Source organism: Panicum virgatum, chromosome 6K (genome assembly GCF_016808335.1).
Source record: "Panicum virgatum strain AP13 chromosome 6K, P.virgatum_v5, whole genome shotgun sequence".
NCBI lineage: Eukaryota > Viridiplantae > Streptophyta > Magnoliopsida > Poales > Poaceae > Panicum > Panicum virgatum.
Window position 1 is genome coordinate 19,506,009 of NC_053141.1, and position 14,107 is coordinate 19,520,115.

Sequence of the window (14,107 nt, forward strand, 5' to 3'; positions counted from 1 at the left end):
GATACAAGCCGCTCTCCAGGAGATGATACAACTTGAGCGAAAGAAAGAGGCGGCCGTGCACCTACAAGCGGCAACGCGCAAGTTCTTGGTTCGACGGCTCGTCCGCGTGATGCGCAAGGAGCAACAGGACCAAGCGGCTTCATTCATCCAGGCGGCGGTGCGGCTGCAGGCTGCAGCACGCGGCCTCCTAGCGCGGCGACGGCTGCAGAAGATGCGCTTGGAGATGCAAGAGGCGGCTTTGACAACGATCGACCTCGGCAATTGGGGGCGCGACCTTATTCCGTCGGAAGGCCACCAGCGCTCGCGCCAACTCGCCGCTGTCTTCAAGCGCGCGCTGGGTAGCGAACTCCAATTCTACAGCAGTGGTAGGGAAGGCGGTTTCCCCTTTGTCATCGGCGGGGACGCAGTGCCTAGCGCCACCGCTTTTCGCTACCGGCCACCGCGAGGACGTCTCCGCTGGTCGCAGTCACGATTAATTCCAGGTGGCCGTACCCGCGCACCCCTCTCGTTTCGATGGTCTCCGTGGGATCCAGGCGGTGACATACGTGCAGATCCAGCACGCGGAGGGTGTCCGCCGTATCTTCAGGTGTCTTTAAAAATAAAGAGTCACAGTCTATTTAAAATAAGCCGAGATGTAAAAGACTTCTTAGGAGTTCGGTTTGCGTCTAGTGGAGTCATTGTTAGCGTCATCGTTAGATTGCAGCTTGAGGACAAGCTGCATGTCCAGGTGGGGTGTAGTGTTAGAGGAGTCAAGGGCCTATTGGGCCTTAGCCCATTAAGGTTTATTAGTCGCTTGCTTAGGGGTCAAGTAAACCTCTCTATATAAGGAGAGTAGATGTATCAATCTAATCAAGCAAGAGATTAGAAGGAAATCCCTTCCCTCTTGCCGGCCGTGGGCGAAGCCCCGCGGCCGGCGTTCCCAGCGCCCCCAACCCTAGCCGCCGCCATCCCGTGAACAGTACCCGCGGCACTGTAGCACCGCGGGTACTGTAGTGGGCAGCAGGCATCACCCTCTCCCTCTCGATCCCATTAGCGTTCATAACAAACCCCCACTAGCTATTCAAACATTTTAACTGTGATGTATCTTTTGGAAGTCAACAAGTACATAGATTCTGACATGAACAAGAAATAGATTACTCAGCATTCGTATACAGGTCGCTCTGCAAGGAGTGCATAATAAGCATACATCCTTGCAGTCCAAAGGCACAGCCCAAAATAGAAAACAAAATAGAGAAGACAAAAAGTCACTATACTAGCTATAATACCTGAATTATATGATAACGAATCGTCACCTCATCATAACTACCAGCTTTGAGAACTGAAAACCAAAGGTTGCTCAGCTAATTTCAGGGCTTCTCTGTAGATTTTTTTATCCGCAGAATCCTTCTTCGTGGAAACAAAGAATTAGGCAAGAGATCACTTGAACCTTATTCAATCTTGACGGAAGAGTAAATAAGCCTTGTGAACAGGAAGCAAGCATAGAACCCAATCGTGCCAGTCAAGGCAAAGAAGGCATACGAGGCAATGAGCATGTAGCCAAAGTACAGAACGGCAGAGACAAACTTGGTGATCTCTAGCTTTGTGAAGAAATAGAAGGTTGCATACAAGAACAGGTAGAGAGCAGAGGAACCCGATGTCAAGTATGACCTCCACCACCACAGGTAATCCTCACTGCAGAGCTGGAAGTAGCATAGCACAATTGAGATCTCAGCACATGTGATGATAAGGATCAGGAAGACGAGGAAGAGGAACCCAAAGATGTAGTAGAACTGTTGCAGCCAGATGGACGTAAGGATGAAGAAAAGCTCAATGAACACAGCTCCAAAGGGAAGGATTCCTCCGATCAAAATTGAAAAGATTGGGTTCATGTACCAGGCCTGCTCAGGGATCTGCCTCGGTATCTTGTTTGTCTTCACAGGATCTTCAATGGTAGGTTTCTTGAAGCCAAGGAAGCTTCCAACAAAAACCAATGGCACTGAGATACCGAACCAAAGGAGCACAAGAGCAAACATGGTAGTGAATGGTACAGCTCCTGAGGACTTCTGCCCCCAGATAAGAGCATTCAAGAAGAAGAAAATAGCAAACACGCTGCCAGGGAAAGTGAAGGCTGTCCTCAAGGCAATGTTCTTCCATTCTGAGCCCTTGAACAACTTGTAGAGACGTGAAGAAGAGTAGCCAGCAAGAAGCCCCATGAATACCCACAGCAGGAGCATAGCTGTCATTAGTCCACCCCTATTTGATGGAGAAAGGAAGCCAAGAACTGCAAATACCATGGTGACAAGCAGCATGCCAAAGAACTGGACACCAGTGCCAACATAGACACAGAGCAAGTCAGAGTTTGATGGAGGCCTGAAAACATCACCATGGACAAGCTTCCATCCAGTCTCTTCGTGGGCCTCCTCCTGAGTCTCAAGCTGGTTATATTTGGAGATATCCCGGTAAAGGGTACGGAGCATGATCATTGCAACCATTCCAGAAAGGAAGAGAACGATCATGAGAGAATTCACAATGGAGAACCAGTGGATCTGATCATCTGTCATTAGCAAATAGCTGTCCCACCGAGATGCCCATTTGATATCACTCTCCTGAAAATTGACAGAGTGGTTCAGAAATGAGAAAACAGACAGTATTCATGTTTCACTTATTGTTTACTACAGCAACTATGATCACTTGTTCCAAATACAAGATAAATCTCGTGTATATTCAATTCGACCTTGAAATCCACATCATAAGTAAATATGATGTCCTTGCCAACTTCAACCTCCTGAGGAGATTCGGATGATGTAATTACACGCTGAGCATGAGGATCACATGTTGTCAGGCGGGTCTTCTTATCATTCCACTGCCCTTCATATTCATGCTTAACACTGCAGAATACGTCATTTTTGTGATCAAATGTAACAACTGGGAGGATGTCAACATTCAAATACTTCAGAACATAATTGTTTAAAACATCAACAACTGAAATATACCTGTATGGTTTCACTTCAAAGGCCACAATCCTGGAAACATCCCTTTGTTCATCCCTGTGATATTTCACCGTAAAGGACAAATGGTTGTGGATGAAGTACTTTTCATCCTTGCTCTGCCAAATAGATAAATGTTCAAGTTCATGTTGTAAACTTCACATTTATATGACATTTTATCAATGCGGCATAGCTACTTACCCCCAAGAATTTTCCTTTAGCTCCAACATGGAATCCATGCTGATAGAAATAAGCATCTTCTTGATCCATTCTTTGAATAGGAACAACTAGAGGTAGGTTGTCAAGAATCCTGTTGATTTAGAGAAATTCATGTTTACAACAACTAAGGGACATGAATAATTGGTCAAGAATGAAGAAGCTAAATTATTGATTGACATACATGTTGACGCGGTACTCGTCTTCAATCTTTTCCTTGAGAAGTTTTGCTTCTTTCTCCCCGACAGAAATCTTGCAAACAATTTGACACATCTGAGGCTCCCTCATTTCAAACTGGAAAACATACATGAGAAAATGTTAGCAGTAATCCTAATATGTTAAACAGTGATCCATAAAACCAATGTACAGTGACAGAACAAACTAGCAGCAATCCTAATATGTTAAACAGTGATCTATGAAACCAATGTACAGTGATATAACACACCGTATATGGAGAGTTCTCAATGCGGTCACCACGAAGAACTTCACCAAGGTTTTCAGCACTGTCAACTATTGTATCCGGCTTGCAGAATGGGAGAGAATAGTAGGAGTAGGGCAGTTGGGTCTTGATTGAAGTCAGCTTGTTGACTTTCACCGGGAGAGGATCTTTCTGTATGAAGATGGATCAGAAGAAATGATTCTTAGAAACTAGTATTAAGCTAGCGGTCACAATTAACAAAACTGCAAGAATATTTTTCAGTAAGTATGGCACATGTTTCCAGCCCTTTCAAGGAATAAGACGTCACAACTCACAATACAATGCAAAATGCTGGCAAATATACCATTTAAATAATTCAAATGGCACTCCACATGTATATATCACCTATACTAATAACAAGTAAGACCACAAGTCGACACTAGGTCAGATACTGAAAAAATAAACAAGTAAAACATATACCAAAATATAAACCAAGTATAAAAAAAATCTTACAGGTTAACAGGAAAAAATAAGTGCAACTACTATCGCGATCCCAGGGTGGAAAACTAGGATCTCCACAGCTACAGAGGTTAAATGCTTGAAAAAAAAATCAATGGAAAGTAAATTCCAGAACAGTCTTTAAAAAAAAATCGTCACCGACAGCGACCAACACTAAATAATCATCTAAATGCCCGATACGCTTCTTTGGTGAATGGTGATGTTGTCACCCCAGCACCGGGCAATCGCGAATGTAAAATTTTGCAGCTCCGCCCGGAGTGCCCCCCGGAGGCGAGTCGCGACTCATCGCGCGCCTAGATCCGCCCTCCGCCATATGCTCGGGACGCAGACGCGAGCACGCATGAGGCCGACAGCGACCAGGGATTCGATCCGACGAGTCGAGCTCCGAGCAGCTGCATAAAGCACGCCTGCCACGAGACAGAGAGAGAGCCGGGGGGGGGGGGGACCGTACCATCTCGAAGTCGTGGGGCACGACGCCGGGGAGGTAGAACCCCGCGGCGGGCGGCGCTAGCGCGGCGAGGCAGAGTGCGGCGAGGGCGACGGCCCACCCCGGCGGCGCCATGGCGGGCGGGCGGAGTGGCGCGGCGCTCGCTGCTTTCCCCTTCCCCCCGGGCGCGCGGTGGGGGCGAGGGAGAGAGAGAGGGGCAGGCAAGCGGCGGGGGCGACCAAGGAGTCAAGGACGAGATGGCGCTTTTCCGCTGCGGCGCGCGACGAGGTGCGGGGGTGGTGGTGACGGTTTAATGGAGGTGGGCGCAGTGCCACCCCACGCGGGCCCGGAGGCGCGCGGCCTGCCACCACTTAACACATCACCGACACGTGGGCCCGTTAGTTAGTCCCGCCTAGTGACCCCACTGCTCAGTCTAGCTGGTGTTTCTACGTTGCGGTAACGGATAAAATCAGTGGACCCACCTGTCAGAGAAAAGCACGAGGTTCAGCGCCTACCGAATCTTGAAGGAGGGACTTACGCTGACACGCGGGCCAGAATGTCAGGTAGCTCGTCGGTCCCACCGTTCAGTGACGGCGCGGCGCGGCCGCCGGTTGGTGCTCGGCACGGAGTATGCAGCCAGCCGCGGCGAGAGAGAGGGACCGGAACGTCTCACCTACGTGACAACACGAGCTTTTGCTTGCGTTCGTGCCAAACGATTCGGGTAGGGGGGCCCACGCTCGCCCCCCGAACCGGTCAAGGAGGGCCCGTGCGTCAGCGGGTGCGTTAGGTGCGCGCCACGGAAAGAAAAGGTGAGTTTGGTGCGCGCGCGTTGTTGCGGTGGTGGGGGGAGCACGCACGGGCACGACCGGACCGCAAGGCGGCCGGCGCGAACCACTGCCGCGACCCTGCACCAGCAACTGAGAAGCGGGCCCGGCCAGCCGGGGTCCACCTGCCGGTGAGACCGGGTTGAAGTTTCTCTTTAGCGCGCGGTGAGCACGGATCCGGTCTCTGTCGGTGGCGATCGGCGACGACCCACCCCGTGAGACACGGTCTCGATGACAGGTGGGGCCAAGGTCTTCCGGGGTGGTAAGTGGGGGATTTGCAAGCCTGTCCATCAGAGCAAATGCTGCAGTTCAACCATTTCCCGTTGCATTGTGTGAAATAATGAGTCCAGATGTACGTCTTGGAGTACTACTAGCTGTTTGCTGGTTTAATTTGCTTGCTTTTCTTTTAATTCCGTACTAGTTGTTGGGTTTCTTTTTAAGACTCCAGTTCAAGTCAATTCTCCTCCGTATTGCACTAGTTCAAGGGACCGTGAACAGAAGAAGAAAAGGGGTATCAATCTTGAGAAAAGCAAAGGACACCGAAAGATAGATGGTTTCTTTCTGCACCAGCTCCCGCCTGGACGTTCTGCACGGTTATTTTGTGTGTTGGGGGTGCCATTTTTCCATACTGTTGATATGTTAATGGAGTTCTACTGAAGGAAGTAGAAGATATAATTAAAGATCACCGTGACTCTTCAAACAAAACAAACAGTTGGATGGTAATTCGATCACCGACGGGGACAAGCCTCAGCCGGGAGCCTGGATCTGTCTGTCGAAGTGTCGATGTCGCCAAACCCTGCAAGCACGACACTGGTGCACGACGTCCTCGTACCGTGAAGGCCGGTGGACGTGCCAGCCCATGATTCTGTATCATCCATCATCACACTTGACGCTCCACATGCATAGATGCGTGATTACAACTGTACTGTACACACCATATCGCCGTGGGCCGGGCGTGCGTGTATCCGAGATATAGAAATTGGGGCACGTAAAAGCGCTGCGACTATATGTCGCGCACGCTGCAAACCATAAAATCATCGTCTGAAGAGTTCCAGTTCGCGATTTCGGCCCAATTATCATTTGGGCCTAGGTGACGCCGCCACTCCTCCTTCCTCCTCCGTCTCGCCGCCGTCGTGCTCACGCTGCCGCTCGCCGTCGTTTGTTGCCCGTGCTAGGTTAGGGTTTCGGGGTTCGGGTTGCCGGGGGGTGGCCGCTCACCACCGGCCATAGAGGGAGGGCCGGCGGTGGCAGGCCGGCCCGGCGGAGGAGGCGGACGCGGGGGCGGCGAGGGCGCCGCCGGCCGGGCGGTGGAGATGGCGGTTGGGCCGGCGCCGGGGCGGGGGAATCGACGGCAACGGCTGCGGCGGCGGGAGGCGGCGGCGGCGGGGGTGGTAGGGCGGCCGGCGCTGGCGGGCCAGCGCCGGCCGCCCTCCCACCCCCGCCGCCGCCGCCTCCCGCCACCGCCGCCAGTGGGGTGGGAGAAGGGCTGGCGGCGGTAGGAAGACATGTTTGCTTGAGGCCGGCGGGTGGCGGACGTCAGGAGGAAGACATGTTTGCTTGAGGCAATGGATGTGGATCTCATCACCTGAAGCGATGCCCAGCCGCGCCCACGTAAAAGCGTCGTGCGTTAGCAAGCAAGCTGGTCCATCTCGGAAGGCATGTACGCGGTCAACCTACCATTAGGCAGGGGTGGTAAAGCGCCTTAAAATTTGATTTTAATTATTTAAAAGTCGGAATAATTTTATACAATTTTGATCTAAAAATATGTAAGAGTCAATTTGAATTGTGGAGAGACCACTAAAGTCATGATTCATTACCTCCCCTACGTGCCATCATACTTCCCATCATACTTCCATGTGCGTCCCAGCGGAACAGCTATCCATCGCGCGAGCAACAAATGAGCCTTTTGTCGTCCACGCACTGCTGCTCTACTCTGATTGCAATGCCTATTTGCGCAGAGGGTTTGGAAGCTCATTCAGACCTAGACGCATGATCTAGTTCGCAAGCCGGCAACTGACATAAGCTTGGAGGACTGGTGGATTCATTCTCCGCAGAACCTACCAAGAGGGCAGAAAAGAACAAACGGTCGTGCACATGTACATGACCTGAAACTTATGGAAGGAGAGGGACCGGAGAATTTTTGAAGGGAACGAAGCTGAGTCTTGGACGGTACTACACTTTGTCACGGAGGAAGTCTATCTTCGGTTCAGGGCGTGCAACACCCTGATGTATCTGATGTATTTTAGTTAACTATGCATTTACCTTTCATGCGTGCAGAGGTTTTAAGTTATCTATGTAAGACTCCGACTTCTTCTAACATAATTCGGTAGTGCCCCTGCCCTGATTTTCAAAAAAAAAAAGTAGAGGTAGCCAGCCCACCGGAATGATTTACATTTACAACCCAACATATGTTTCTGGCAGGCCACACTTGCTTTTCTCTACAATACTAGATGATTTCCCACGCGTTGCTGCGGGATTTGAAGATGCTTTCCGTTAAAATATGATAAAAAAATAATAATCTTGATGGACGGAAGATGTGCACGAAATTGATCTAAATGGCTAGAATAATCAAGGTGACGATATGGTTACTTGAGAGAACAGAGAGATGTGCCCATGGCCCAATGGCGAATTTCCACTTGTTGTTGAGACCGTCGGTGGCGTGTAAACCATACTCTCGTAGTAGGGAGCAAGGTTAACCTAACCGGTGGGAACCGGTCCGGTTTGACCGGTTACCGGTCAAACCGGTCCGGTCCGGTTCCGGTTCCGGCCGGTACCCAACCGGCCAAAATTCAAATTTTAAATTTGAATTCAAAAAATGAAAAATTCTCAAAAAATTCCTAAAAATACTTCAAGGTGTGATGAATCTAATAGTGTCAAATTTTCTCAAAAATTCATTCATTTAGTATAGTTTGTGGGAATTTAAAGTTAAATCAAAAAAGAAAAAGAAAAAAAAATGGGCCAGCCCATGAAGGCCCACCGATCAAACCGGTCAAACCGGCCGGTAAACCGGTCAAACCGGTCGGTAAACCGGTAAAACCGGCCGGTAAACCGGTTGCACGGGAGCTTTTGAATTTCAAACCGGTCAAACCGACCGGTAAACCGGTAAAACCGGCCGGTAAACCGGTCGGAACCGGTTGCACGGGAAAATTTGAATTTATTTGAATTTGGATTTGAATTCAACCGGTTTCCACCGGTTACCGGCCTAACCGGTCCGGTAAACCGGTACCGGAGGGCGGCGGTAACCGGTTTCCGGTTGGGAAATAAAACCCTGGTAGGGAGTCGATGTGCCACTTAGGTATTGTCTTGTAGTCCAACTTCTTGTGCCCTATAGCTACATGCTGCTGATCAGCGGCAGCAACCATACCTTTCTTCGCACCGACACCAGTTGCTGCGGCAGTCTTATGTTGAGAGAAATCTCTAGTCATCTTTAGTGAGGAGCTTCTATATAGGTTTTATAGATATAGATATGAATTTCTATATAAGTTTTATAGATATAGATATAAAATTATTACTTACGTAATTACTTATCTAAATGAATAAACTATTATAAATTAGTGATAGTGGATTGCATAACATGTTGACAAGGATAACAAATGTTAGTGTAGTGAGTTTTAATTGCACGTGATAGTGTATTACTGAGGTGGACAGCTTGCATATTAAGAGAAATCTCTAGTGGGGACTAACTATGGCCTCGTTTAGTTGTAGGGTGTAAAGTTTTTGGAATGATTTTTTTTTATATTTGAAGTACTAAATGTAGACTAATTATAAAATTAATTACAGAACTCGTCTGTAAACTACGAGACGAATTTAATGAGCCTAATTAATTCATGATTAGTGCATGGTTACTGTAGCAACTATTGTAGCAATTAGTGTCTAATCATGGTCTAATTAGACTCATTAGATTCGTCTCGTAATTTACAAGCAAACTATGCAATTAGTTGTTTATTTCGTCTAGATTTCGTACTCCATACATGTAAGATTCCCGTTTGATATGATAGATTTGAAATTTTGAATTTTGCAACTAAACAAGGCCTATATAGATTTTATAGATTAGCCCAGGTTGGCACACTATCAAATCATTTTTCTTCTTCAATGGTGGTCCAGACGTTTTTGTTTCCTTTTCAGCGAGCATTTTCTGATATTTTTTCTTTTTAGTTTTTTCACGATGTGGGGGCTTTTCCCTTTCTATTTTATTTTCTTCCATTTTATATTTCCTCTCTTTCTCGTTCTCATTTGCAATGTATATTTATTCATTCATAGATTCCTTTCTATTCCAAGTAAACTAGATTTTTTTTCTTTTTGTTTCCATGTTTTGTAGAAGACCACACATTTTTTCTACTTTATTTCTGTTCATTTTTTCACATTTTACTAGCAAATATGCATGTACAAAAAATAATATATACATTATCACACGGGTCGTGACCATCCCCTCGTAACAATGAGGTCAAAGTTCTAGCGCATCATTAAGTATAGGAAAAGCTATCACTCACCTGAGTGATTTGAGGCATCTCCTCACTCGATTTTTTCTTTCACCAAATCCTCCCTTTCTTCTCCAACTCTGGCGAGGTTCCGGCGAGGTTAGGGTTAGGGTTCAGGTTCGGGTTTGCTAGTGGGGCTGCTGCTCACCGCCGTCCTTAGGAGGGCCGGCGGCGGAAGGCCGGCCCGACGGTGGCGGCGGCAAGGCCGGCGCGGTCGAGCTAGGGCGGCCGCACCGGAGCTCCAGCGCAGCCCTAGCTCGCATGCGCCGGAGGGGCGGCGGCGGGGGCGGGCCGGCACGGGAAGGGGAAGAAGGTTGGGAAGAAGATGACTGGAGGAGGAAGATGAAGGAGAATCGTTGGATTTTGATCCAGCGGTCTAAAAAATCGAGTGAGGAGAGCTCTTCTTTCACTCAAGTGACATATAGAAGCTTCGGCGCAGACCTAGCTCGCCTGCGCCGGCCACCGTGCCGGCCCCTCCCTCCGCCGCCTCGCGCTGCCGTCGCCCCCGCCCCGGCACCGGCCCAACCGCCGTCCTCCACCGCCCGGGCTGGCAGTGCCCCCGCCGCCGGCCTTGCCGCCGCTGCGCCCGCCGCCACCGCCGGGCCGGCCTGCCGGAACCTCACCGGAGTTGGAGAAGAAAGGGAGGATTTGGTGAAAGAAAAAATCAAGTGAGGAGATGCCTCAAATCACTCAGGTGAGTGCTAGCTTTCCCTTATATTAAACATATCATCTTTAATTTCTTGTGGAGCTGGGACGCTTTCATTAAGATGGAACATTATTTATTTAAGGTAAAACATTTATTATAATATGTTATCTCTATATTTCAAGAACATCGCATTTGAAGAATTTGTTTCATTCCTTCACTCAATGTTTACATGTCATGCAGCGCATGATCGGTTGCAAAAGATTCACTTGTCTTTGAGCTGGCACCCGGCACCCAACCGAGATACATGCCAAAAGAGAAAGAGCACAAGAACAGAAAAGAACAAAGCCCGGATGCATGGCAGCATCTGCATGCACTTTATCCCTCCTCGTCCATACATCCAAGCTCAAACCCAATCCCTTCTCCCTCCACTCTTCCCTCACCCAAAAAAAAAGACCCGAAAAGAAAGAGTCACAGACAGATACCGGCAGCAACAATATCCAAAGCTAGGAGCAACACATCAACACGCTCAAGAGCAAGAGCAAGTGAGCCGAGCAAGAAGCAAGCTCTGCCATGCAGGCGCCAACCATGTCGACTTCCATGGCCACCACGCCGGCGACCACCCATGCCGTGGCGCCGGCACCGGCGAAGCCCCCCGCGCCACGGCCGTGCTGCAACCACCTCCTCCTCCTCCCCTCCACCAGCCACCGCCACCGCCGCGGCAGCATCGTGGCGCGGTCTGCGAAGAAGAGGAACCCGTGGCTGGACCCGTTCGACGACGGGCCCGACGAGGAGTTCGACTACCAGGGCATGTTCGCCGGCGGGAAGCAGGAGGAGGACCCGCGGCCGCCCGAGGATCCGGCCAACCCCTACGGGTTCCTCCGGTTCCCGCAGGGGTACAACCCGGAGCTGGACAGCCTCGCGTCCAAGGTCCGCGGCGACGTGCGGCGCGCCTGCTGCGTCGTGTCGGGCGGCGTGTACGAGAACGTGCTCTTCTTCCCCGTCGTGCAGATGCTCAAGGACCGCTACCCCGGCGTGGTCGTCGACGTGGTGACGTCGGCCAGGGGGAAGCAGGTCTACGAGATGTGCAAGAACGTCAGGTACGCCACCGTCTACGACCCCGACGACGACTGGCCGGAGCCAGCCGAGTACACGCACCAGCTCGGCATCCTCAAGGTACTGCTTCTTGGGCTTTGTTGCAATTGGGTCCTCTACATCCATGGCGTTTGTACTGTAAGAAAATGTTCAATCATCTGTTGCAATTATGATCAGCTAGTGACAGAATTGATGACTGATTGTGAATAGAAATAGGCACAACTTTTTTTTGGAAATTTGAATTGCTAAACCTGGCCACTTTGTGCTGCTGTTAGCTTGCTTTGTCCCAACATTTTGGTTGGCTGAACCTCGTGATGTTGCTGTTGCAAACTTGCAATTGGCAGAATAGGTACTATGATTTGATCTTGTCCACGAGGCTGGCCGGCATCGGGCACGCGCTCTTCCTCTTCATGTCGTCGGCGCGCGACAAGATCGGCTACGTTTACCCCAACGTCAACAGCGTCGGCGCGGGGCTGTTCCTAACCGAGATGTTCAAGGCGCCGACCACCAACCTCTCCGACGGCGGCTACCACATGTAAGATCACCACCATTCGCAGCGCAAAGACCATGTCCGGCCGTCTGAATGTTCAGACAAATTATATATGCCAATTTCGAAACTTAAATTCAAGCAAGACTACTCTGTCAGGTACAAGGAGATGCTGGAGTGGATTGGCCGGCCGGCGAAGAACGTGCCCCAGCAGCCGACGCCGCCGCTCCGGGTGTCCATCTCCAAGAAGCTGCGGGCGTACGTGGAGGGCAAGTACGACAGCGCCGGCGTCCAGAAGGGCAAGTACGTCGTCGTCCATGGCATCGCCTCCGACTCCGTCGCCAGCATGAAGTCCAGGGGAGACGACGACTGCCTCCTGCCCCTCGAGCACTGGGCTCAGATAGCCAAGGAGATCAGGTTCGCCGTTCGCTTCCCGTCGTCGTCTCTTGGCTGGAATGTGTGAACCTGTGATTTGCAGTGAGTGCTCACACATCTTTTTGGCAGCTCTGACGACAAGGGGCTGAAGCCTCTGTTCGTGATCCCCCATGAGAAGCACAGGGAGGAGATTGAGGAGGAGGTGGGTGAGGACACCAACATCCTGTTCCTCACCACCCCGGGCCAGGTACAGGAGGTTATGGGCCCATCTGTCCATCCTCCATGAAAACTTCATACATTGTGGAATGCAACATTTCAGAGATGACTCTTTGAGTTCTTACCATGCCCTGTCTGACTGTCTTGTCAAGCTCACCTGCCTCATCAACGACTCCGCCGGCGTGGTCGCAACCAACACAGCAGCCGTCCAGCTCGCCAACGCACGCAACAAGCCATGGTGAGGAGGAAACTTGCCATATTTACCAGTGTCTGCAGTTCTTGGTTCCTCTTCCTCATGCCATGCCATGCTCTGGTCTTTGTTCTTTTTCCAGTGTGGCTCTGTTCTCCTCGGCTGAGAAGGCGAGGCTGTTTCTGCCGTACATGGAGGACAAGGGCAGCTGCACCGTGATCACGTCAGCGACAGGGAAACTGATCGACATCGACGTCGAGGCTGTGAAGAAGGCAGTGAAGGACTTTGAGCCTGCTCCAAGCTTCGCAATGGCAAAGTAGCTGCTGACAAGATCATCTCAAATTGCTTTGTACATAGAAATTAAGAGAATTTATATGAGCCACAACGCTCACAACATGGTTCATGCGTCGTGCAATTTCAATTCAGCATAATATTGCAAAGCGCGAGCTGTAAAATTTAGTGGATTACATAAAAAAAGGGCTATAGAAGCTATAGCGGCACCTATGGCCTGTAGCCGTATGCAAAAGCGAAAGATTTATTGCATAAGTACATGTGCAAGCATGGATACGGATATAACCAAATATAAAAAAATAAATCATAACCTACAATTAATAGTTCATAGATCACTTGTGTACATTAATTTATAATCTATAGCGGAATTAGTTGCACTACACTATGTATGTTGGTGGAGAGTGTCTCTGGGTCGGACGAACACTACAACAGTAAGGAAGAGCGCACCAGGCGAAGAGAAATGCGAATAAGTGAACAGCGCAGACAATCGGACAGCCGTGCGGTATTCTCTCTCTCTCTTCAATAATGTGTCCCATCAAAGCTTATTACAGGGGTATTTATAGGCGGCGTTTCATCTCGTAGGTGTAAATACTATTCTAAGCCTTTACAACGGTCATATTCCCGAAATATTCCTAGACACACGTGTAATTTCCTTATTACAGTCGTGAGTGGATTATAGCTCAGATGGGCCCCGCTGTCACAAGCACCTTCTTCGCGGCCATCAGCCTCGTCGTATTCTCCGAAGACCATCCTCCCTTCGCTGAGCAGCTCCGGCACCTCGCTGTCGCGCCCGTGTAGCATCTTCGGTGAACCGACCGAAGACCTTCATATTCTTCGCTCGTCCTTCGCTTCATTACGCGCGTCGCTTGGTCTTCGCGTACCTTCGACGTCCAGACCGAAGGTGGTGTCCCCAACAGTAGCCCCTCGGAACCTCGGTCCGAGTTTGGGAGGGGCGTGGCTTC

At 50.0% G+C, this 14,107-nt stretch overlaps 2 protein-coding genes across 3 annotated transcripts; one reads left to right on the top strand and one right to left on the bottom strand.

Moving 5' to 3' along the window:
• Positions 1 to 1,057: 1,057 nt before the first annotated feature.
• Positions 1,058 to 4,823, bottom strand: LOC120712002 (transmembrane 9 superfamily member 10-like). Its single transcript, XM_039997684.1, has 7 exons — positions 4,571 to 4,823; positions 3,628 to 3,792; positions 3,367 to 3,476; positions 3,168 to 3,276; positions 2,973 to 3,085; positions 2,714 to 2,867; positions 1,058 to 2,585 (listed from the first exon to the last, which is right to left on the bottom strand). Exons 1-7 carry the CDS (start codon positions 4,679 to 4,681, stop codon positions 1,428 to 1,430), a joined length of 1,920 nt encoding a protein of 639 aa, XP_039853618.1. The 5' UTR covers positions 4,682 to 4,823; the 3' UTR covers positions 1,058 to 1,427.
• A 5,772-nt stretch (positions 4,824 to 10,595) lies between these two features.
• Positions 10,596 to 13,400, top strand: LOC120712003 (photosynthetic NDH subunit of subcomplex B 1, chloroplastic-like). Of its 2 annotated transcripts, none has more exons than XR_005690585.1 (6): positions 10,596 to 10,636; positions 10,735 to 11,667; positions 11,931 to 12,121; positions 12,233 to 12,490; positions 12,578 to 12,902; positions 12,997 to 13,358. XR_005690585.1 is itself a non-coding variant. In XM_039997685.1 (6 exons), exons 1-6 carry the CDS (start codon positions 11,065 to 11,067, stop codon positions 13,172 to 13,174), a joined length of 1,434 nt encoding a protein of 477 aa, XP_039853619.1. In that variant the 5' UTR covers positions 10,735 to 11,064; the 3' UTR covers positions 13,175 to 13,400. The 2 variants fall into 2 exon arrangements, 1 of the variants encoding a protein (XP_039853619.1); XM_039997685.1 differs by lacking the exon at positions 10,596 to 10,636 and having other exon boundaries at positions 12,578 to 12,695; positions 12,817 to 12,902; positions 12,997 to 13,400.
• The last annotated feature ends 707 nt before the right edge of the window (positions 13,401 to 14,107 follow it).